Source organism: Clupea harengus, chromosome 4 (genome assembly GCF_900700415.2).
Source record: "Clupea harengus chromosome 4, Ch_v2.0.2, whole genome shotgun sequence".
In the NCBI taxonomy this organism is placed as follows: Eukaryota; Metazoa; Chordata; class Actinopteri; order Clupeiformes; family Clupeidae; genus Clupea; species Clupea harengus.
The window spans coordinates 20901008-20925077 of record NC_045155.1 but is presented as its reverse complement, the minus strand read 5'-3'; the positions used below and the strand labels follow the sequence as shown (position 1 = coordinate 20925077).

General features: G+C 44.7%; 2 protein-coding genes across 8 annotated transcripts in view; one reads left to right on the top strand and one right to left on the bottom strand.

Moving 5' to 3' along the window:
- ccdc30 (coiled-coil domain containing 30) overlaps positions 1 to 19045 on the top strand; it is a 30198-nt gene extending 11153 nt beyond the window's left edge. For 4 of the 6 annotated variants that reach the window (XM_031566730.2, XM_031566729.2, XM_031566731.2 and 1 more), the window contains 15 exons: positions 27 to 152; positions 388 to 525; positions 907 to 1085; positions 1689 to 1926; positions 2321 to 2443; positions 2840 to 3010; positions 3853 to 4062; positions 4706 to 4863; positions 5483 to 5648; positions 12596 to 12717; positions 12825 to 12966; positions 13207 to 13343; positions 15358 to 15475; positions 16064 to 16122; positions 16792 to 19045. In XM_031566730.2, coding sequence (XP_031422590.1) covers positions 27 to 152; positions 388 to 525; positions 907 to 1085; positions 1689 to 1926; positions 2321 to 2443; positions 2840 to 3010; positions 3853 to 4062; positions 4706 to 4863; positions 5483 to 5648; positions 12596 to 12717; positions 12825 to 12966; positions 13207 to 13343; positions 15358 to 15475; positions 16064 to 16122; positions 16792 to 17002 — 2298 coding nt within the window. In that variant the 3' untranslated portion in view covers positions 17003 to 19045. The remainder of the gene's footprint in view (positions 1 to 26; positions 153 to 387; positions 526 to 906; positions 1086 to 1688; positions 1927 to 2320; positions 2444 to 2839; positions 3011 to 3852; positions 4063 to 4705; positions 4864 to 5482; positions 5649 to 12595; positions 12718 to 12824; positions 12967 to 13206; positions 13344 to 15357; positions 15476 to 16063; positions 16123 to 16791) is intronic. The other 2 variants (XM_031566727.2, XM_031566728.2) reach the window with 2 other exon arrangements.
- LOC105894281 (N-acetyllactosaminide alpha-1,3-galactosyltransferase-like) lies at positions 19003 to 23174 on the bottom strand. Of its 2 annotated transcripts, none has more exons than XM_031566724.2 (5): positions 22318 to 23174; positions 22092 to 22178; positions 21495 to 21532; positions 21205 to 21342; positions 19003 to 20985 (listed from the first exon to the last, which is right to left on the bottom strand). In XM_031566724.2, exons 2-5 carry the CDS (start codon positions 22161 to 22163, stop codon positions 20304 to 20306), a joined length of 930 nt encoding a protein of 309 aa, XP_031422584.1. In that variant the 5' UTR covers positions 22164 to 22178; positions 22318 to 23174; the 3' UTR covers positions 19003 to 20303. The 2 variants fall into 2 exon arrangements, with proteins under 2 accessions (XP_031422584.1, XP_012676216.2); XM_012820762.3 differs by having other exon boundaries at positions 21446 to 21532; positions 22318 to 23169.
- Positions 23175 to 24070: the final 896 nt, after the last annotated feature.

Below are 24070 nucleotides of genomic sequence, written 5' to 3'. Positions count from 1 at the left end.
CTCTAACGTCTCACCCCACTGACCAGCAGAAAGATGCGTCTGGGGAGAGGGGGAGATTTCTGGAGAGTCGGCTGGAGGAGGAGAAGAAGTGGAGAAAGCAGCTTGAGGTGGACTTGACGGCTGCACAGACTGCCCTCAGGAAGGACAAAGAGGTAGTCTATACATGTAGTGTACACATGTGGTGTAGTGTATACATACCTTCTCACTCAGTTACACACTAACTCATTATACCCTATTAGGCCTATAGACGGAGGCAGAGACAAAACATTCCGGGATTATTATTGTATTACAGTTGTTGGGTCTTTGCAGCAAATTATGAAACAAACACAATCTACCATTTGACAATTGTAGGAAGTGGGTAGAAACACGACTTGTTTTTCTCCTCAGATCCTTCATAGGGATCAGGAAGAGCTGAAGGCCTTGAGGTCAGAGGTGCAGTCATTACGAGCCAAGTGTCAGCAAGCCAAAGCCCTCAGCCAGATGCTTGTGCAAGTGAGAGGAGAGAAGGGAGTTCTCGAGGACAAGGTGAAGCGCATTAAATCACATTAGTATACGGCTCTTCAGAATGCCGCAGAATGTTCCATTGTATTGAATGGGCCATCCCAACGTTCGGGATCCTGTTTGTCCTGTCGAGATTTATGTTTCAAAGATGACCAGTGGTCTAAACATTATCCCTTACTTAAATCGCATTAGAAACTTTTACTGCTGTAAAATTAATTCCCTATATTCCCCCAAGAGAAATATTTCGGTTAACAATGCACTGTAAGATTGATTTTAACATATAATAACATGAATTTATATTTTCATTTATACATGCAGTTACAGTTAATTTGCATATAATTTAGAATAAAATGAATGTGGCGAAATGGTACGGTATGTTCTCATACTGATTTGCATTGTTTGCAGGTGGCACAGTTAGAACGCGCTCATGATCGCCTTAAGAGTGACCTGGCCCTTCAGGTGGAGAACAGCTTGGCCCAGCAGGACCTGAGAGAGAGCAGGGGACAGGTGTCTGAGCTTACGGCCCAGTTGGAGCGATCAAAGGCAGAGCTGTCCAGTCTGGAGAAAGAGCACAGAACACTCAAGTAAACATCTTTATAAATTAAACATCATGAGGATCCAAAACCACCTGTGTAATTATAAAACTCTCAATACGGCTTCCATAGCTGAGCTGGTAGAGCAAGTAGAGAGAGTAGAGCATAGTCTCTCCTGGGTCCTGGTGTTGACATCAAATATACGGTATGAAGTGTATTTCCCTATTTTTGGTCAGTTTTTGTGAATTTGGTAAATGACCAGTCCCTCTAGGATCTTGCAAGGGTTTGTTGTGATTGTTGCGACCAAAATTGACTGAATTTGCTGTGGGATTTATTGATGTAAATAAAATCAATCGCAAATAATGCATAAATTCCATGACTTTGCTTTTTTTGGGCTTGGCTGTTGCTGGTGTTTTTGCATGCTTTTTATGCAAATAGCTCGCTAGATGTAGACAAAGACACCAAACAATGAATGAATAAATGCTACCTTCTTAAAAAATATTCTCTTGCTCCGGCAAACATAACATGGCCTGAAAACCCTCCACAAAGCAAGTACTCTTGGCAATTAGGCCTCTGCAACATAATCTGAATGCATGACCTCATTCACCTGTAATTCTGCATACTGAAACTCTATACGATTTGTGCCACCCGCAGGAGCGAGATGACGGAGAGGAACCGGCAGGTGCTGGCGCTCCAGAGGGAACTGAGCGAGGAGGCCCAGCTGCGGCTGCAGGCCGAGGGGCAGAGGCAGCGGCTGGACCTGGAGCTCCAGCACGTGAGGAGGCAGCAGCAGAAGCAGCAGCAGGTTTGGCTGGAGGGGAGGAGGCCAAAGCCAGAGGGAGAGCCCAGACCAGCCTCTGGGGCCAGTCAGCAGGAGGAGGGGATCAGTCAGGTAGGAGGAGGTCTTGAACTACAGCAGGAGAAAAACATGATCCTTGCTTGCGTGTGTAACTTTCCAAACATACTGGATAGAAGAATAAGCTCCATATAAAACAGGGACAGAATGTTGATCTACAGTTTAGTACTCAATTCTCAATTTTCTGAGTAAGTGAGTTTGTAGATGGAAAATATAGACAAACTGCTTGCTTGACAGGACATGCCATTTATGGACACTTTCCTGGAAGCATAACCTGTTTTGGAAGTTTGGGGAAATGATGAGTAAATACTGATATGACCGGATTTCTTATGAGTTCACATCCAGAATGTTTCATTGATATGTGATTGTGGTACTGTGGGCTAATGGGGAGCTTTAAAGTGTGTCATGAGTTGTTCTGGTGGTCTTCCAGCTGGCGTCTCTGAAACTGGAGATGAGTGGGCTGCACTCTACTCTGGAGGAGGAGAGGGAGCTGGCCAGCCAACACCAGCTCGCTCTGCAGGCTCAGATTAGTGAGGCACATGCCCGATCAAAGGTTAGAAACACTCAAAAACACACACACACACACATGTGCGAGCACACACAATCACTTAATCACACACACACACCCCCCCCCCCCCCCCCCCACACACACACACACACACACAGTATCTCAACATCAGAACATGTGTTTACTCAATAATTATTTGAAGTCGAATGGCTAAAATTGTTGTGACAGTATCTCTGCAACAATTCTGACCTTTGTTTGACCCTAAACGGTTATTTACGTCACACAGGCAATTTTCTCAGATTGTCTGAAGTTTTTGAGTAGTGTTCCATGGCTTTTGAACATTGTCCCTTTTAAGATTGTAGGATGGAATTTATTTCGGTTTCGGTGAAGTTTTCCTAGAAAGTTTGTTTCTCCTCAAGTTTTGACATTGTTGTCCAACAGTCCCAAGATTCGGTTCTGCAGCAGAAAAGTGAGGAGAACAAGCAGCTGAGGCAGGACCTGGCCCGCACCCAGAACCTCTTCACCTCGGCCGAGCGCGAGCTACGCTACGAGAGGGAGAAAAACCTGGACCTCAAGAAGCACAACGCTCTGCTGGATCAAGAGAAGCTCAAGGTAGACCACTTCCACAACAAGCAGCGGGCGTCTGTCTCTGGTTATCTACCGGTGTGCAGTTGACAACAGGTGTTGTGGATGTGTGCAGGTGTATGCTTGCTAACAGGTTTGTAGACATGTGTAGATGTGCTGTTACATACAGGCATCATGGATGTCTACAGGAACATGTTCAGCCCCGACAAAACAAGGCAAAATGTTTATTTAACAGTGACTTTTCGTGCCTGCTGATTCTGACACACCCACCAACGAGAAAACGCATGTTTCGAGGAAACCGGTTGTTCAACCTGGAAACCTTACACATACCGTCGCATACTGTTTTCAGAATGAACATGCCCCTGGTTCATGCTTACAAACAGGTGATGTGGCTGTCTACAGGTTTATGACTATGAACAAGTGTTTTTGATGAGTGCAGTTGATAGCAGGTCTTATGGATATTGACAGGTTTATGACTACAAGTGTTTTGGATGTGTGTGGATGATGTGCAGGTGTTTTAGCAGGTGCGGTAGATGTGTACAGGTGTGTAGTTCTCTGTGGATGTTGTGAGTGTGTGCAGGTGTGTTGTCGATAGCAGGTGTGGTGGCGAAGTTCAGTTGTGCAGACGAAAACAGATGTTGTGAATGTGTGCACTTGATAGCAGGTGTGTGTGTGGATGAGTACTGGTGTGTGTGGTTCCTAACAGGTGTTGTGGAAGTACTAAGGGGCGGTTGATAGCAGGTGTTGTGGATGTGTTCAAGCCTGTGGTTGATAGCAGGTGTTGTGGATGTGTTCAAGCCTGTGGTTGATGGCAGGTGTTGTGAATGTGTTTAAGCCTGTGGTTGATGGCAGGTGTTGTGGATGTGCAGGTGTGTGCGGAACTGAGGCAGGCCCAGGCCAAGCTGAGCAAGCTGGAGCAGACTGAGCGAGGGCAGGCGGTGGAGCTGCAGCGCCTGCAGCAGAAGAGCAGAGAGCTGGAGCTCCAGCTGGCACGCAGCTCCCAGAGCCGCCATTCAACAAGCAGCCTGCAGGAGGAGCTCTGTGCCGAGAGGAGCCGTCTCATCGCCGCCGATAAGAAGGCAAGAAGAAGACATGCATATACTGAAACTATATATCTCTTTTGGAAAACATTTGTACGACCTTCACCTATGTGATTGGCCAAGGCCATGATCTGACCATAAAAAGACCACATAACAGTCTGATGTTAAATCTATGTAGGAGTTCTTTTTGTCTGGAGGTGATTCACACCCTACTGTGTCAGAATGAGATTCACACCCCACTGTGTCAGAATGAGATTCACACCCCACTGTGTCCGAATGAGTTTCACATCCCACTGTGTCCGAATGCGTATCCTCTCATGTTGTATTGCATCATCGTGCATGTTGATATGGACACAATCAAAATGTTCACACCCCTACTCTGCTAGCAAAGATGACTGATAACGAATGCGACTGAGAACAGAATGGCTGATTACAAACAAGCGAGGAAAAGAAAATGAATTACTGACCTGTGGTTAATTACTAACCTTTAAAGAACCTTCTATGTTGAAGCATTTGTTACCACCCCTATACAGGCTTCATGTAACATTGCCTCACTCTTAATGCTTGAGGTAACCCTCTCCATTAAGCTGTGGCTTGAATCTCAGACTGCTGTGCAATCAGTAGGGGCCTGCTCGGCCCAAGGTCAGTTTGTTCAGACGTATGTTTGCTGCTGCTGCTGTAGGTGCTGGAGCTCCAGCAGCAGATGAAGAACACCCTTCACCAGCTCCGCCTGGAGGAGGCGCGGGCCGGAGAGACGTCCAAGATGGAGAGGGAGAGCAGAGACCTGGCTGACAGCCTGTCCGCTGTCAGGGCCAAGCTCCAGGAGGAGCAGCTGCAGAGGTGAGGCCTTCTGAACCCCCCTCCTCGTAATGGTTCTGCCCAGTCCTCTGAAGGGCTCTTCCTCAATACTACTCTTGCAGCATTCTATACCCCCCCCCCCCCCCCCACACACACACACACGCACTCATGCCATAATGGTCCTGCCCAGTCCAGGGTTGTTCCTCACTACTTCTACATTTCATGCATAGTACATGTGAATTGCGACTAATGTATAATTTGGCCAGTGGTTCTCACTGGATTTTGAAATATGCCAGGGCTCCATTTGTCCTTGGTCATGAAAGGGACATTTGAGCATTTCTAACCCATTCCTTTGTATAAGTAACTGTTTCCAATCATGTATACTACAACTGCACAAACTGTATTTCTTTGTCAACAATGCTGTTCATGCAGTCCATGGATTCTAGTTCACTTTTTTTCAAACCTTTTTTCAAACTTTATTTGTACGGCGCATTTCATACCAGGAGGTAACACAATGTGCCTCACAGTAGGAAAAAAAGGGGGGGGGGGGGGGGTTACAAACACTTGTAAAGACACACAGATTTTTCAGAGATAAATAAACAGGAAATGTTTACAACAAAGACTTACAACATCATACATCCCACATCTCTCCTAACAACAGGAAGTTACTAGAACAGAGAGAGGAGGAGCTCCATCAGCAAGTGCGGTCCCTGAGGGCGAAGGAGGCGTCTTTGAGTCGCACAAACTCCGAGCTGGCTCACCGCCTGAAGCAGTCTGATGCTCGCCTACAGGTCCTGGAGAGTGAGCAGAATGCCGCCAGAGAGGAAGTATGTGGCCAACTGGTTTGTCTCAGTCCAACCAGCCAAACTGTAGCTATGAAACATATGTCACAGTGTTTCCCCTACCATTATATTAAGGGGGCGCCCCACCCCCCCAACGCCCCCCCCTGGAAGGTCAAGTTCATTTTGTTCAAATTTATTTTCTATAAAGTGCCAGATCACAACGGAAGTCATTTTAAAGTTACTTTTCCTATAGAACAGGTCTATAGCTTGTTCTTTTATTAATCAAAATAAATAGCCTTATGTTATTTATCTTATTTACACGACGGCATGTCATTTTTGTCTCTACATGGTTGTCTCTCGCGCGTTTACAATTCTCCTCTGCTCTCTGTATCGCGCACGGCAGAGTTCCGCCCTGATGCGCACAAACACACGCACACACAGACACGTGAGCAGACCATAGACCTAGACCATAGACCTACAGCAATCAGCTGCCTTTGTGTAATCAGAATCTGGGGGTGCCTCTTTCACTGGACAGAATGTATATTATGCTTACTTCAGTCTTAATTAATTCAGAGAAAGCTAGAGAGCTTTAAGGACTGTGTTTGTGTATTTGTACTGCTGTGCTAGTTAGATTGTACTGAGATTACTCTGTATTTGCACTATCTTGGCAATTACCCTGTTTGGCAATCTAGTTTCACTCACTTGCTGGTTTGTCAAGCCACACCTACAGCAATCAGCTGCCTTTGTGTAATCAGAATCTGGGGGTGCCTCTTTCACTGGACAGAATGTATATTATGCTTACTTCAGTCTTAATTAATTCAGAGAAAGCTAGAGAGCTTTAAGGACTGTGTTTGTGTATTTGTACTGCTGTGCTAGTTAGATTGTACTGAGATTACTCTGTATTTGCACTATCTTGGCAATTACCCTGTTTGGCAATCTAGTTTCACTCACTTGCTGGTTTGTCAAGCCACACCTACAGCAATCAGCTGCCTTTGTGTAATCAGAATCTGGGGGTGCCTTCAGCCGGAGGCAATCAGTGAGCCTGCTATTTTAATAGGACAGGTGCTGAAGCGTCAGCGGAAGTGTCAGCCCTCGTGTTCAGCCCTTTTCGGGTAAAGACATGCAAGTCTACCTGTACAAGTCCACCGAAACAAGGCTCACAAACAAGGTAAACTTTTCCATTCTGCCATAGCCATGTGTCACAATAGCATCTCTGTTGTCACTGGTTGTCAAAAAAGATCTCAGCGCAGCAGACGGCAGCGCAACCTGGGTAACCTCCGCTCACTTCAACAAACCTCTTCTGCTGTAACCTCTTTCTCTGTTGGCCTGTGGAACTGTCAGTCTGCAGTCAAAAAAGCTGATTTCATCTCAGGTTATGCCAACCACCTCTCTCTAGGGCTCTTAGCTCTCACGGAGACATGGATCAAACCTGAAAACAATGCTATCCCGGCAGCACTCTCCACCAACTATGCCTTCTCCCATACTCCCCGACCATCTGGTCGTGGAGGTGGGACGGGGCTGCTGATTTCAGACAACTGGAAATTCACTTCACTGCTGCCTTCAAACAGGTATGCCTCCTTTGAATATCATGCAATTATGGTAACTGCTCCTGTTAAAACTTATGTGATTGTCATCTACCGTCCACCAGGACAACTGGGTGATTTCGTCCATGAGTTGGACACCCTGCTGTCATCCATCCCTAACCACGAGTGTCCAACACTCATCCTTGGCGACATGAACATCCACCTAGACAATCCCAACTCAGCTGACTTTCGGACCCTGGTTCACTCGTTCGACCTGCAACAGGTCCCCACTCCTCCAACTCACAAAGCAGGAAAAGAGCTTGACCTCATCCTTGCTCGGAACTGCACCACGGACAACCTAACGGTAACCCCTCTGCATCTCTCCGACCACTTTTTCATTCGCTTCGATGTTCGGCTCATTGAGCAACCCTCTGTCCCCCCTCCGATGGTCTCGTTCCGGCGCAACCTCCGCAACCTCTTCCCACCCACTTTTCCTCTCTGGTTTCTTCTGCTCTTCCACCTTTATCCACTTTCTCCTCACTAGGTGTCGATGATGCCACAGAATCTCTCTGCTCCACTCTGAGCTCATGCTTGCACAGTTTGTGTCCACTTTCCACCAGACCTGCTCGATCTACCCAGTCTCATTCGTGGCTGAGTGATACCCTCCGAACGCAGCGCTCCAATCTCAGAGCGGCTGAGAGAACGTGGCACAAATCTGCAGCACTGGACGATCTTGCAAGCTACCAGACACTGCTGGCCTCCTTCTCATCCAGCATCACTGCTGCTAAGAAGACTTTTTTCAATGACAAGATCAACGGTGCAACTGACGCTCGGAAACTATTCTCCACCTTCAAAACTCTGCTCTACCCTCCTCCTCCTCCCCCAGCTACTAACCTCACTGCTGATAACTTTGCTTCCTTTTTCACAGAGAAAGTGGCAGCCATCGGGAAACAGTTCGACCAACTGTCTCCCCCCCCCTAAGGGCGCAACCGTCAATGGCTCATCATTTCCTTCTTTCATCCCTCTCAGCGAGAGCGAGGTCTCCAAAATCCTAACAGGCAGCCGTCCAACTACATGCCCGCTGGACCCCATCCCATCCAACATCCTTCAAGCCATATCGCCTGCCGTCTTACCGCAAATAACACAGGTGATTAATGCTTCATTTAATTCTGGAACATTTCCTTCTCTTTTCAAAGTGGCTCGGGTAACGCCGCTGCTCAAGAAGCCGTCTCTCGATCCCACTCAAGTAGAAAACTATCGACCGGTCTCACTTCTCACGCTCCTTTCTAAAACCATTGAGAGGGCAGCTTCCAAACAGGTTACAGAGTTCCTGTCAAAGAACAATCTCCTCGATCCAAACCAGTCTGGATTCAAAAGCGGTCACTCCACCGAAACAGCCCTGTTGTCGGTGACCGAGGCCTTAAAAACAGCTAGAGCAGCAGCTCAATCCTCGGCTCTCGTCCTGCTTGACTTATCAGCTGCGTTTGATACAGTCAACCACCGCATCCTTCTGTCCATACTGTCAAGTATGGGCATTTCTGGCAATGCGCACTCCTGGTTTGAATCCTACCTCACTGGGCGCTCGTTCAACGTGTCTTGGCAAGGTCAGCTGTCTGTACCTCACCTCCTCACCACTGGGGTGCCCCAAGGCTCGGTGATGGGACCACTTCTCTTTGCCATTTACACCACCTCGTTGGGCCCTATCATCCGCTCGCATGGGTTTTTCCTATCACTGTTATGCCGATGATACTCAACTGTTTCTGTCTTTCCCTCCTGAGGACACCACGGTCTCGGCGCGGATCTCGGACTGTTCTGGCTGATATATCCACATGGATGAAAAATCACCACCTTCAGCTGAACCTGGCCAAAACGGAGCTGATGGTCTTCCCAGCCAAACAGGTCATCCACCATAACATCAATATCAATATTGACTCTTTATCTCTTGTTCCATCCAAAACAGCAAGAAAACCTGGGGGTCATTATTGATGACCAACTGACCTTCACGCCCCACATCGCCTCTGTCTCCAGGTCGTGCCGCTTTGCGCTATACAACATCCGCAAAATCAGGCCGTACCTAACCCAGTATGCCACCCAGCTGCTGGTGCAAACCTTGGTGAGTTCCCGCCTGGACTACTGCAACGCCCTCCTAACGGGCCTGCCGGCTTGCGTGGTGAAACCACTACAGATGATCCAGAACGCGGCGGCGCGTCTGGTGTTCAACCAACCGAAAAGGGCACACGTCACCCCGCTACTCATTGAGCTCCACTGGCTGCCAGTAGCTGCTCGCATTAAGTTCAAGTCACTTATGCTTGCCTACAGAGTGCTTGCTGGTTCTGCTCCCACCTACCTAAATGCTCTTGTAAGGGCAAATGTTACACCCAGGACGCTGCGCTCGTCTAGTGAGCGTTGTTTGGCACTGCCGTCTGTGCAAGCACGGCAATCCAGACTATTCTCATTTGTAGTTCCACGTTGGTGGAACGAACTGCCTAGTACTACCAGAGCAGGGGCGTCCCTCTCTACCTTCAAGAAGCTTTTGAAGACCCAACTCTTCAGAGAGCACCTCCCTTCCTAACTGGCACCTGACCAGCGCTTAACTTGCACTTCAGCAGTTACATTCCTGCACTTCTTTTTCCTTGTTTCTAGGTCGTTGTTTTCTAATTCTCATGTAAAGTAGTATTTATTGTTACACCATGCTTTTTATTGCTCTTAGCTTGACTGTTCTCTCCCTTGTACGTCGCTTTGGACAAAAGCGTCTGCTAAATGACTAAATGTAATGTAAATGCATAGACATATGTCTATGGAGCAGACTCCCACCAGCGGACAGAATTGGGCTTAAGAATCAGTGCACAGCTACGGACACTTTTAAGCTTTTAAGATACTAAGAATATTTCCAGGCGTTCATGAATCAGGTTGAGATCTTTCGAAGTCCGTAAGAAGATATTTTTTTTTTATTCAAAAAAATTTCGAGAATGAGGCTCAATGAGAATGCTACAGCAGACGTGGAAACAGAACGTATGCCCATGTCTGGTAATAAATCTATGAAATGTAATGAAATGAAAATTATTTTGCTGTGAATAATGAAGGAAGCAATAAATCCGATTATTTCCCAAACCCTCGAGAGCTGTTGCCATGGAGATTTAACATTACTTTCTGTATGAAGATAAGGTAGCAGCTAGTGTTGAAGAATGGATGACTTTAAATTAATATATGAAATCGAACAACATCAACACCTATACGGATACAATAAATCAGGGGTTTTCAACTGGTTTTGTCCCAGGGACCACCATTCTGACCAGAAAGTAATCCGCGGCCCACTGATGTGCCAGTGATTCCCAAAACATTTTACAGTCCCCTACCCTTCTTTTTCATGTTTGTAACCGCCGCCACGCCCCCTCCCCCCGCACACATATTCTGCCTATAATACTTGTCAGTGTAATTTCTTCGCTGAATATGGGTCTACATCAGTTTTTTGGGCAATGCGACTTGGCTATTCAGACATAAATATTTTGACGGGCCCAGGTATATTTATAAAAATAAAAAAGTCAATGGTGAACTGATCAACATAGGCTCATGTCGCGGACCCCCTGCAATGCCGTCGCGGACCACCAGGGGGCCACGGACCCCTGGTTGAAAACCCCTGCAATAAATAAACAAGGATAGCAAAACAGATTGATAAGCATAGAATGAGAACGGCAGAAACGCAGGCAGGACGTCAGATGACGAGACAGATCACAGTGACACAGGCTGTTTTTTTTTTCGTCATGTGAAGGCTAAGACATTCATAACATTTTATTCAGTCTTACTGATGGTCCTTTTGGAATGCCAACAGGTGCACTTCTTTGTGGATAAGTAAAGCCTATTTTGCTAAATTTTTGTAGTCCTGGTAATCTTTTGTTTGGCATATTGGTAAGGTTATTTAGAGGACCATTTCTCAATAGGTTTGTTCTTGATGAATGAATGTTTGTTTATTTATTTATTTATTCAATTCAATTCAATTCAATTTTATTTATATAGCGCCATAACAATACAATTGTCTCTAGGCGCTTTACAGAGCCCAGAGCCTGAAACCCCCTTAGTGCAAGCACAATGGCAACACGGGCAAGAAAAAACTCCCTGTTAGTCAGGAAGGAACCTTAAGCAGAACCAAGGCACATAAGGGGGAACCCATCTGCTTGAGGTCGGCCGGGTGGAGATAGGAAGGGGGGAAGGGGGAGGGTTGTGTGGTAGAAGGGGAAGGGAAACAACAGGTGTTGTACATAGCCTGCATTTGGTAGATGTACATAATATATATATACAGACATCCAGTGGTAAATACATGATACAGACAAGACCAGTTTAGTGGATATACACTGTGCTGATAGGGTTACTATTACAGGGGTAAGGGGAGTAGGAACAGAGAAACATGTCGATGGTGGCAATAATATATATTGTATATAAATGCTAGCATAGGGTATGAGGTAGAGCGGTGGGTGCAATTGGTCGAGGGTTTCTGCAGGTAGACCGGGTGGAGAGACTACAGCAGCGTCCCATGGCGAAGATAGTCTAGATTAGGAGAGAAAGAAAAAGAACAGAGTGAGTGGGTTATTATAGGCATTAGCAATGTGATAAGAAAGGAGAGGGGAGAGAGAGAGAGAGAGGCTGCCTGGCTGGGTGTATGGGGATTTTATTTAGTATTTAGTTGGCTGGTGACAGTCGCAAAACGCGCTGTGTGCTGTACCCGGGATCTTCTGCACTCCTTCACGGTACATACGGTTAAAAAAAAAATAACTCAATTATAATTACAAAGAGGAAAATTTGCAACTTTCTATCGCAACTTTCACTTGCTCCGGCAATTTAAAAAAAGAAACACATGAACACCATGATTCCTATATGTGTTTGTGTCGGTGCCCCCCCCCCCCCAAAGCTGTAAACCTAGGGGAAACACTGTTATGTATATGCCATGACGTTTGCTATGACTGACTCATTTGGGGTATTGCACAACAGCTACTCTTTCCTCTACTTTAGACCTGTGTGGGCATGCAGTTGGTTTCAGACGAAACTAGACGATCTCCAGTATGATAAGCCCCTTTTAAGTAGTCTGTTCAAGGCAGGATTAAGGCGAGTTGTTCCGCTGCAGCGATCCATATACAAAATACATAAAGGCCTGGCGTTAAGCTGGGAGTGGAGGTAGTCACAGAGCAGAATCCAGGCCAAATTGACATCTGTGCAAGAGGGAGAGCTGGTCTGAGGGTATGTGCTGGTTTGGGTCAGTGTAAATAAGCAAGGCCGTCATAATGAAGTGTCTTTTTAATGGCGATGTCCTGTGTAAAACGGGCTATTGTGTCACATCTTCACCCTTATCCCTGTGCATTTCTTTCATGTATGTGGTACGTGTTGTGGACTTGTTTGATTGTGTAAGGCAAAATTCACTGTGAGAATGGGGTGGAGAAGGAGCTATCTGTGAACTCCTCCTGCGTGTTTACTTGACAGCAGAGGGTGACCCGGCAGACATGCGGTGGCCTGCAGGAGGAGTTGGCCTCCAGCCAGCAGGAGTCCGAGAGGCTCCAGGAGGAGCTCCAGCAGGCCATGCTTCAGCTCGACTCCAACATCCGGTACGTGACACTGAGGACATGGAAAGGAAACCATTTTGTTGGTTTGCAGCTGGATCTGGGCCTCTTGTATCACACATCTGATTGCCCCCCCCCCCTCCCCTGTGCAGGAAATACAACGAGAAACAGTGTCAGTACAAGTCCAAGCTGCACAAAGCCAAGCAGGTCTACACGAGGGCGACAACACAACGGGACCGAGTCATTCAGAAACTCGAGAATGAGCTCATTCTTGCCACTAGCCTGTCTGAGAGAGTGAGTCTCTTTGATCCTGTAAAACTAAACCACTGTTTTAATCTGCTGCATAGAGTTTGAATAATAAGCATGTCACTCGCATTGCCATGACCAGGGGCTTAATATCCGGGCAACATCCACAAAAATCAAATCAAGTGCATACTTTTTCTCGAAGGTAAATGAGTGTAGAAATGAAGGCGGTTTGAAATGTGTTTTTTTTTTTTAATCCCTGATGTTGTGTTGCGTCTCACTGGTGGACAGGAGCAGGACCATGGCAGGAAGGTGACGGAGGAGAACGAGAAGCTGCTGCTGGAGAAGAGGGAGCTGCTGCAGCGCGTCACTGAGGCAGAGGAGATGGGCAGCAACGGCCTCCGCACCGCCACCACCATCCAGCAGAGGTGTGTGTGTGTGTGTGTGTGTGCGAGCGTGTGTGCGAGCGTGTGTATGTGTGTGTGTGCGAGCAACAAAGGCCTCCGCACCGCCATCCAGCAGAGGTGTGTGTGTGTGTGTGTGTGTGTGTGTGTGTGTGTGTGTGTGTGTGTGTGTGTGTGTGTGTGTGTGTGTGTGTGTGTGTGTGTGTGTGTGTGTGTGTGTGTGTGTGTGCGAGCGTGTGTATGTGTGTGTGTGCAAGCAACAAAGGCCTCCGCACCGCCATCCAGCAGAGGTGTGTGTGTGCGAGCGTGTGTACGTGCGTGTGTGCGAGCGTGTGTACGTGCGTGTGTGCATGCGTTGCTTTGCTTGCCACAGACATACACAGCAGCAAGTAGTTACTGCACCTGCTAAGAAAGAGAAAGTGGTGCTTTTCTGTGGGTGGCATAAAACAAATCCAAATGTGTATGCAAAGGGAGTAAATGGACATTTTGCAGGCAACACCTGGAGAAGTTTGTAAGCACTGCTGCCAGGGTGATTAGTGGTAACTTTCAGTCTTTATTCCACTGGCGACTCCAGTATCCGGTGCCAAGCCCCAAGGGTGCAACGTGACAAGGGTCAACAAAGGAATGGAAGACTATACAATCCCTTACACCCTAATATAAGGGTGGAGGATATTTTAACTGGAGCTTACATTCACATTTACTCATTTGCAGGATGCAAATAAAACAGTCTCACATTGACCTTTCGTAACAATCTAAGGCAGGGGTTTTCAACTGGCTTTGTCCCAGGGACCACCATTCTGACTAGAAAGTAATCCGCGGCCCACTGATGTGCCTGCGTGCGTGCGTATGTATGTATGTATGTATGTGTGTGTGTTCGTGCGTTTGTGCGCGTGTGTGTTTGGAGAGAGGGGAGACCTCTCGGTGTAATATCTGGGCATGGTGAAGTCCACACAGCCTGTCTATTCGTGGCGAAATGGTAGACAGCGACAGTCTCATATCATTCTCTGGTTCAAGCCTTGTAGAAAAAACGCTTTCACACAGGTAGGTAGTTTGAAAGGGCAAAAGACACCTTATTACTTTTGCAGCAAGCTCTGGATATTCTGTCTGGCAACTTATCCAGAACTTAAGTCATATAAGAATCACGCAACATCTGTTGCATGTACTCAATAGGCTTGGCATTCAAGAAAACGTGATGCGTCTCCATATGCCGCAATAGTTTCGACGGCTTCTTCGCTTTAGTTGACAGTAATGTTGAACACACGAAACACAGTGGTACCTCCTCTCCTGCTCTGTCTGTCGTCACTGTAAATCCATATTTGATGTATTCCTCATTGTATTTTCTTTTTTTACTTTGTTTCTCTGTATCCTGTGAAGGTGTAGCTTTGTTGGAAGCCTGTCCTTGTCCCTTTGTCGTGGCAGCCTGTCGCTCTGTCACTCTCCTCACTAAAAAACGATCCATTGGTGCTTCTGACATTAGAACGAAATGTTAGCTAAGGACAGTAGATAACTTCAATCGTTCACCAAAAGTATTACTTTTTCGACTAAACTTCAAAAGTACACGTAGGCTATGCTTAACTGCAGATGCAAAATGTGTAGTTCTTATTGTTGTTTGTACCCTTGATCTATTGATGTCTCATTCAGAGCTTAGGTTCATCACTGCAAAAGCGTGTGCTAAAGCGTTTGCTGAAGCGTGTGCTAAAGCGTTTGCTGAAGCGTGTGCAAAAGCGTGTGCTATAGCGTGTGCTAACTTGATAGTTTGGAATGGATTGGTTAACTGTTCTGATTTTCTGCATTTGTTTCTGCAATGAGCTTTTCATGACTTTTTCTGACAGACAAATTCAGACAGTGTCATTGAAGTAGACCTATGAATGGACATGTAATGGTTTCAGACTGGGACTTGTTTGCTGACATCTAAATCACTAGATCCACTATGCTGATGTCACAGCCGCATACTCTTTTACCTGAAAGCCGAAATGGACGTTTGTCACCTAAGTTGTAGATGCTCATGCTCATGCTCACGCGTCTTTATTTCCCTCAGGGTGAACATTCTAGAGGTGGAGAACAGGCAGCTGCAGGAGAAAACGCTGCGGCTGGCTCATCAGGTGGGGATGCTGGAGCGTGGCCTGAGGAACGTCCACTCCACCTGCAGTATGGAGGTAAAGCGTGCTGCAATGGTGGAGGAGTATTAGCATAAACGGCATGGACATCAGGGAATGGATTAAAGCAGGTCGTCTGTCTGTCTGTCTGTCTGTCTGTCTGTCTGTCTGTCTGTCAGTTGGTTTGTCCATGTACAAATTCGGTATTTTGATCTTATTTACAAACTTCATCTCACTTCACACAATCACTTTTTTCTTCTGGGTGTATGGCGAAAATGATGGATGTGCATTAAAGAATCCATCTTGCAGCTCGACACTAGCTTTGCTTATTGTTTAGATTTACAACTTAATGCAACAGTAGGCTACACTTTGAGGTTGCTCTGAGCTGTGATAAATAAAGTGCTAAATAAAACACACTGACAGGATTGACTGCAGGGCTTATATTTAGCTACTCACCCAGTTTCTGCTCCAAAGCATTCTTTCCTAACAGCCATCATAAACAGTCACCATTCCAGATCCCAGGCGCTCTTGGGTGCAGTGCAGTCTTAGGAGGTTGGAGTTGTTCGCCTATGTACTTACAAGCGGCCATTGCTGTTCTGGGAGTTTGTGCTACTTAGTTTCCTTTCTTTGTTCTTTTTTTATTATAAGGATTTGAAGAAAATGCTTCCTTCAGACAATGAGATCTTTCTCCAAACTTCTGGATCAAGGTACAGGTTTTAACTTCTGTTGAGTTCGTAATAGAGAACAGGGGGATTTTATGAAGTCCTTAATAATTGAACTTGCATATTATTGTGGCCTGAGGTCTGCAAATAGGCCTTCAATGAAGTGGTCGGTCAGTGGGATATGTATGGGCCATCAAACCAATATCAAATGTCACTTGTGGTCATGGGGTTGCTAAAAATAGTCATATCTACAACTAACTTGCTCTCTTCATATCTAAAATGTTTTGCATTATCAAACACCTAAGCATTACACTCATTAAAAGATAATACCAAATGTGTAAAGTGTGTAGCATTCAGTCGTTTAGTGGCCACAGATGTGTTGTCACATGTGTAATTGAGCATGTAGGCATCTCCTAATTTCAACTGGACCATTTTCTCTCCGTCTTTTGTAAAAAGAATTCCTGCATGATACTTTGGGATAGTGTATACAGTCTAGTGGACAGAGGCAATCCATGCCACAGGGGGGTCTAGGTGACTTGGTATGGAATGACTCCTAGGCCTGCTCAGAACATGTAAAAGATAACGTGACATGATTTCTTTTGTTAATGTAGTAGTAGACGTTACCCAGAACTACAAATGTCGCTCACATCATCTTTAGACAGGGATGCCTTCCATCACAATCTGACTTTTTTATTTTTCCCTCTCCCCTCCCAGTCCTAAATTGGCCATGGGTGACCCTCTGAGCATCCTGGACTCCATCCGCAGGGTAAAGGTAGGGGAGCACCTGGAGAGCCTGAAGTCCTCCTTCTCCGTGGCCTTCTCCCAGCCCTCTGAGCTCAGCTACCTGAACGTGACGTCCCCTGAGGGGGCCCGTGGCCCCGGGGACCAGGAGGACAGCATTAGCGTGGCCAGCGAAGACGCATGAAAAGCCTCTAACACCTTTGGAAGGCGCTACAGTCCAGCAAAAAACTAAAAGGGACGTGGGAGGCTACAGGCACATGAGGCCCGTCAGGGTGAGATGCTTACTGTTTTACACTTGTCAAAGTGCAGCTTTGAAATAAGTGGTGAAAATATGCAACATGAGTCCAAGTGTTATTTTGGGAGATTTCTGGGTTAGATCCACAAACTTGTCCATCGTCATTGCAGTATAGTATCAGTCCACGCCATAGGTGTTGCATTTTTTTTTTTAGCTCTACGAAGTAGGTTGCTGTCATCATTATTCATCATTATTGTATCTCCTGTTTATTGTCCTTCTTCTGGTGGCTTGTTTCGTCTGTGCTCTGTGTTTCCATCCGTCGCTGAGGCTGAGCACTTGGGTTTGATTCCAGCTGGCAAAGCAGTTGGCACCCACTTTGAATCATATGCTAGTAATAACCTCAAAGAATGCCTTATTTAGGAAAGGGAAAATTTACTATGTGAAGAAAACTTTCCTACAAGAACAAAACAATTTCACTGTGGTCTTTGCCTATTGTGGTTGCTTTGGAGGAGGGAAGAGTTGAGCACTTTTTTATACCAGAGATTATAGTTGTAAATAAGACTTTTGGTGGAATTTGCTAATGTTGTATCAGCTGAATCTTCCTGTGCCTCAGACACACTCATGCAGTTAAATATCATTTCGAAACACTAGGGCGTGTGCATGAAATGCCTTGAAATAGCACATGTGCTTTCTGCTAAGTACTTTAAATGTAATTGGACTTGGGAAGTATGTTAGCTAATCATGTTAAAGAGAGGTAGCCAGAATACAGCCACGTGCTCTGAGCACACACTGAGCTTTTACAGGGCGAACAGGAAAGCGGACTTTCGAATGTGTTCCTGTAACCGGAAAGACAGAATGGTTCACCGCTGTTCTGAGGCCAGGTGTTTTCCATTGCTCTGTTCTGTTTAACATGCAAGACATTTTGTTCACTGTCAACCACTCTGTTACTTATGTTTTTATTATGCTCGTTTTCATGCCAATATATTCAAAAGGTTTGTGTGACTTTTTTTTCCAGAATTTTTGTATGTGAATATGGTTTTTGTCACAATGCTGAAAGGGACCACTGATATTTTTTGCGAGATGTACAGAAGTTTTGTATTTTGTTACATTTGTTTTACATGACACGACATGAATTGGTTGTTTGGGATTGTAATATCAAGTAAACTAGAGTGGCAGTGGTGCACATTGAGGAGCCCTTCTTCAGTGGCAGTGCATACACACTTGGAGTGTGGGCCAATCCCACAACTCTCCATTAGAGCTCTAAAGAACATCTTATGTAGAGGAGTGGGAAGAAGAATCTATAAATGACCACTAGGGACAAACAGGGCAGGGTTGAACTGAATGTGAATTCAACCCTCAAGTTTGATGTTTGGTATTCATTTCTTAAAATGTTATGTTAACACAATTGAATGCTTCGTGTTGGACTGGTTCCCATCGGTATGAGGCTGTGACAGTCGTTTTGGGGTTGGATCTTTAAAGAGGTTGAAATGGGCCCTTTGGCGTATAGGCCACTGGAATCCTGTGTGTAGCAACCCAGTCCAATGAGGCTCTCTGAATACATCCATACTTGGCTGAGAGGTCTGAGACGCGGGCCGTAAAAGTCTGAGTGGGTCCCTGGGTCTTTCCTTCGGTCAGGTTTCCAGGAGTGCCAGTGGATGCCAATGCAGTGCATCATCCTGAAATCCTTTTTTTTCTTTTCACCAGTGCAATCAAAAGAGCCATACAATGTCAAATGTTCCATTATTTCACTGAAGTGATTCGTCACACCACAAGGCCTTGGTTTCCCAGCAATGGAAAAGCACCATATTTATTACGAGTGTAACTTGATGGCACATGTTACTGTTACACTACTGTTCATTGTTGTGTCTATTGGGATCCAGAAGATTTTTACAAAGCAATCATGTTTGAGACTGTCATTTTTGCCCTTGGTACAACAATCACAAACTGTATATTTTGTGTAAAGTATTTTAATAAAATGCTATTGTCTTTCAAGTGTACATTCTTCTATCAGTTGATAAAAATCAGTGAAAAAATTTGAGAACCTTTGTACTCTTCTACATAATAGTTATTGTAAATAATGTAAATGAAAGCAGGTGATTTTACATTTGTTCTGTAACGAGCAAGGCTGCAATACAATTCCTGAGCTTAGTTCTTGAACAGCAATAATAACGGTATTAAAATCAAATGTGCAATGTTTATTTCCCAACCCTGCCATATGGTTTTTACTGTGTTCTCCCGTCTCCCTTGACTCCACCTCTTGATGAATGGTCCTCAGTGCGTTAGTGACAATATCAACCACTTTTCTCTGGATTATCACATGGAACAACAGTGGTTAAGAGTGTGATTCTGTGAAATGGGTGAAGATTACTATAAAGACTCTATTTATGTGCTGGAAGCTTATTGCTATCAGCCTACTTGGTTTGGTTGAGAACCTCCCATCAAGTGTTCTCATGCAACACAAGCCAGTTCAACATCAAGTCAAGTCAAATGTATTTATCGGGCACATTTAAAAGAAACTCACACTGACCAAAGTGCTGTACAATTAAATCACAATAAAATATCAATACAAATAGAAAACAGAAACAAAACAATTAGATCAAAAAAAAAAATCTAATAGAAAAACACAAGCAACACACTCAACTAAGCATCTATATACACATCAAAGAACAGAAACACCTCGAACAGAAAGCAAATATACAAATTATCAACTAAAATCAGGGGGATCTAAATGCTTAAGAATGCATTGTGTTTCATTGCCTTCCAATGTTGTTTCACAATCTTATAAATAAAACAGTGGAAATTCCCTCTAGTACAGAAAGATTAGATTAGCAGTCCCCTGATTTGATAGGTGCCATTTCCTGACATGGTAGACTATGTGATGGCACTGCAGTGCAAAGCATGTTTCTAAAGTTGCTAAAGCTTTTCTGTTTTAGTGGCGTTTTGTGCAGAGCCACATTATGAAATGGTTTGTTCAAGCTTGTCGGATGGCAAAGCAAAATAAAACTGGCACTTTCCCTCGAAAAGCTTACTTATCTCTCCATAGTGGTTTACAGACCACTCGACCACTGGCCACTTAAGAACTCACACATTAACAAAATAATTGTCATACATTAAGACGTCTCAAAGCCTTTTTGCAGAGTTGCCAACTCTTGCATTAGCCAATCTTCATGGTTCTGTTCCCATCAAAAAAACATACAACTGATGACCTCTAAACACTAAAAGTCTAAACATCTGAACACCAAGTCCATTTCTAATCCCTGAGGACCCCGTAGTGCTTTTCAGCCCAGATCATTCTACGGACATGGATTTCATAACTGAAGCCAATCTCCGAAGCCCATAAGTATTCTGGCGAAAGCACTTTGCTGGGCTTGTGAAGCCAAAAGTACTTGTTCAAGTGACTCTCGTCATGCCAAAGGGCCTCAACGTCATTTACCTTATCCGTCTTAATCCCCCGATGGCAACTTTCCGTGATGTTCCTCACGTTTTGCCAGGTGCCACCAAAGACAGCAGCGTGGTAATAGTAGTCCCCGTCATTCATGTAAGCCACTGATTTAGGGTTTCGGTCATACGTATACTCTGTTACTGAGCTCTTGTAGAAATATGCATGCAGTAAGGCCACTGAATCCCCGAGGGCCTCAGAACCAAATGGCCCAACAAAGACCTGGTCGACGTCCATGCAGAACACATACTGGTTGCGCGTGCTGATGAGGTTGTCGATGGCCTCTGTGATGGCCTTCATGCGCATCATGGAGATGTCCTGCCAGCGCTCGTACCTCTTTACCGGGATCGCTCGCAGTGTCCGTCCTGGTGCCAGCTGGACAGTGGGAACATTATGCGGGGCATCAGTGAAGATGTAGTAGTCCACAGGCAAGCCCACCATGAAATGCCTTTCTGCTGATGTTAAAAACTCTTTCAAGTAGACCTCCAAATACCTTTAAAGGGGAAAGAACACGGATGATGGAATCAATAAACGTAGTGCAGTGAATTGAACTGGTTGACCTCATTGAATTTGTTTGACACACAATAAAAGTTCCACAGGACAGTTATTTGTGAAAGAAATCACTGTTAGTGGAAATTGCTCTCTTTCTGTTGCCCATACAAGTCTATAAACATGCAAACAGGAAAACAATAGAAGTTAATGAAAAACTGACCTTCCGACGGCAAACACTGTTAGGGCTACAGATGTGTCCTTTTCTACATGGTATTGATCGTAGATTGCTTTTTCAAACATCTCATTCCACATTATTGGAGCTCTCCATGATGTGCATGTTTGAACGTCCCATCTTGACCTGAAGGGGTTTAAAAACACACATGGGCTTTATCACACCACTGTGATGTGTTTACTGTAACGCGTTGACTTCTTTGATGGGGACTTTATAGCTCTTAACATACCAGAGATCTAGTGAATTATCAATATGATCCTGTGGTAGTAGGGTCTCACCAGGGGGCAAAGTACACTTCTTCATTGCAGTGAAATACCTGATGGAGAGTATATCAGAAAAAGTAAACAGCTGACAAAAAAACAAACAAAACTTCAAGAAATAAAAACATAGTTGTAAACATCTCTGACTTTTCATCTTGTGGATATACATAAGTGTTTGGCCTGTAGATTACTTCATGTCATTGGTATGTCAGGGTGGCTATTTTGGGCACCGCATGAGCTCATACGTAAATAGACCTAAAATGTTATGGCTACAATTGTGTGCCTTGTAAGACTTATGTTCTAATGTGTAGTAGCCTGCATGACTAAACCAAAATGTAACATTGGTTATAAAAATTGAACATATACTGTTACAGTAGCCTACAGATTTCATGTCTGTCATTGACTTTCAGCTTTTATTTTCAAAAGGAAAGTTTTTTTTGTTTTTTTGTTGTTGCATTATACTCAAAATAGTCCTGAAACACATTCAGAAAGACCATGGACCAGTAACTAATACATTGTCTTGTGCTTACTTCTATTCTTGTATTGAGCATTATTAAACTACTAAGGAAAGAGTACAACCCAATTGTAATTTCATAGAAGTCGTGTAGCACTTACCCACTGGAAATTGTATACTGGTGTAAGATGAAGAGCACCACAGTCACACATAGAAAAAGTGGGCACACGCATTTTGCGCGGAGATGTCTGATAAAAATAAGGACGAACCTGAAAGTTAGCTAATGGGCTACCACATTGTGAACACAACTGAGCGCACAAATCAGTTGAAGTTTCCATTGTATAGCATGTAATCTCGACGAGTATAAAAAAGAAAACAAAGACTGACCTTATGTTGATAAAGTAATTGATTCTATATGGTGTCCCAGCCATTTCCTAAATATCTCAGATGGTAGGAGAAGCGAATGGAAAACACAACCTCATTAGGCTCATTAAGGGAACTGCAACTTCATCCTCTTCAAAGAGCTAATCTTCTCACAGGTATTGGGCAAAAATAAATCAATTTTGGCGAATCCTTGAGGTATAGTACTTCACGCAAATGGTGAAATTCAATCGGTAGCCTACGGCAGTCAGTCAAACTTAAATTCCGAATTACAGGGAAAGATGGCTTGGGTCTCCGTAATTCTTAAGAGAGTAGATCACAGAATTACAAAAGCTTTAAACAGCAGGATATATATATACTTAAAGATGTATTTCCAAAGAGAAAAATGGCAACGTGCTGGCACGACAAAACTCTTCCAGTGTCGTCTACCATCGGATCAAAGGACCATGTCCGAATTACAAAAGTTACAGTTACGCACAGCGTAAAACGGGGTGTCGGAATGGTTTGAACCAAGCCTATAGTGCTTCTGCCAAGGATGACGTCGCAACATCTGTCGCCATAGGATACTCATTATTATAAAAGTGTGGTAGAGATAATATAACCCCCAAATCTATGTATAACACATAACATTTGGAGAGAAGTAAGGAGAGGACTTTTGAGAATTTTTTTTTTAGCCCGTCAGATCAGTGTTGGCAAACAGCAGCATCTCAAGAAAGCTGTACACGTCAATAAAGTAGGTGCTCAAGGGCTGAATTAAATTCATGTCTGTGTTTGTTTGCAGGGTATAGTAGCCTACAGAGCTTTTGGCGCAATCGTCTGAGACTTTGGCCTAAGACTTTTGTCGTAAGACTTTAATCAGTGCCAAGTAAAGGCTCACAGAGATTTATCCTGTAAATTAATGTTGACTACCTGTCGGACCTGTTGTAACTGGCAGCTTGATGATAAAAAGAAATCGGACCGACATCAAGTTTCTCCTTGTAAAGACCCGCCCTCTAGTGGTGAATACAATGTTACTCGCCACTTCAGCAATTTATGCTTTTCACTGCCACATACGGATCTACCCTAATACGCAGCCATCAAAAGTGTCATGGTGCTGATGTTTTTCCCAGACATATTTTTGCATTACCTCGCAATACGTTTTCATTCCCTCGCAATGTTTTTGCATTCCCTCTGCAAGACTTTGTGTTCCCCCGCAATACTTGTGCATTCCCTCGCAATATTGAGCTCCTCTACAATAATTCTGTACAAAGCGTCCTAGGGGTCATGCTGGTCATTTTTTCCTGAGATACTTTTGCATTCCCTCTCAATCATTTTGAGTTCCGTCACATTAGTTTTGTGTTCCTTTGCAATAGTCTTGTTTTCCCTCACACCATGACCCTTAGAGCTTAAGGGGTTAAGTATTAATCTTCCACCAGAATTTGGTTGATTTGTGGAGTTCCCTAAAGGTCATGATGGGATTTATTTTTGAGCTCCCTTTGCGTTCCCTCACAATACTTTTGCGTCCCCTCTCTCACTGTATGCTGTAGATCACTGTAATGCTTTCTTTTAGTGAGCCCCAGGCCCGGGGTGGGTAATCGGGAGAATCGGGAGAGTTCCCGGTGGGCCGCTTCACTTCTGGGCCGGTCGAGAATTTAATTTTTGGACATTTGTCACGTTAGTCCATCTTCTCTTAAAGTAGGCTACACACGTTCCGCATTCTTGTACCATGCGAGTGAGTTCTCCCCTCCCAAATAGAGTTGGTTGGGTCCATAGCCCGTCT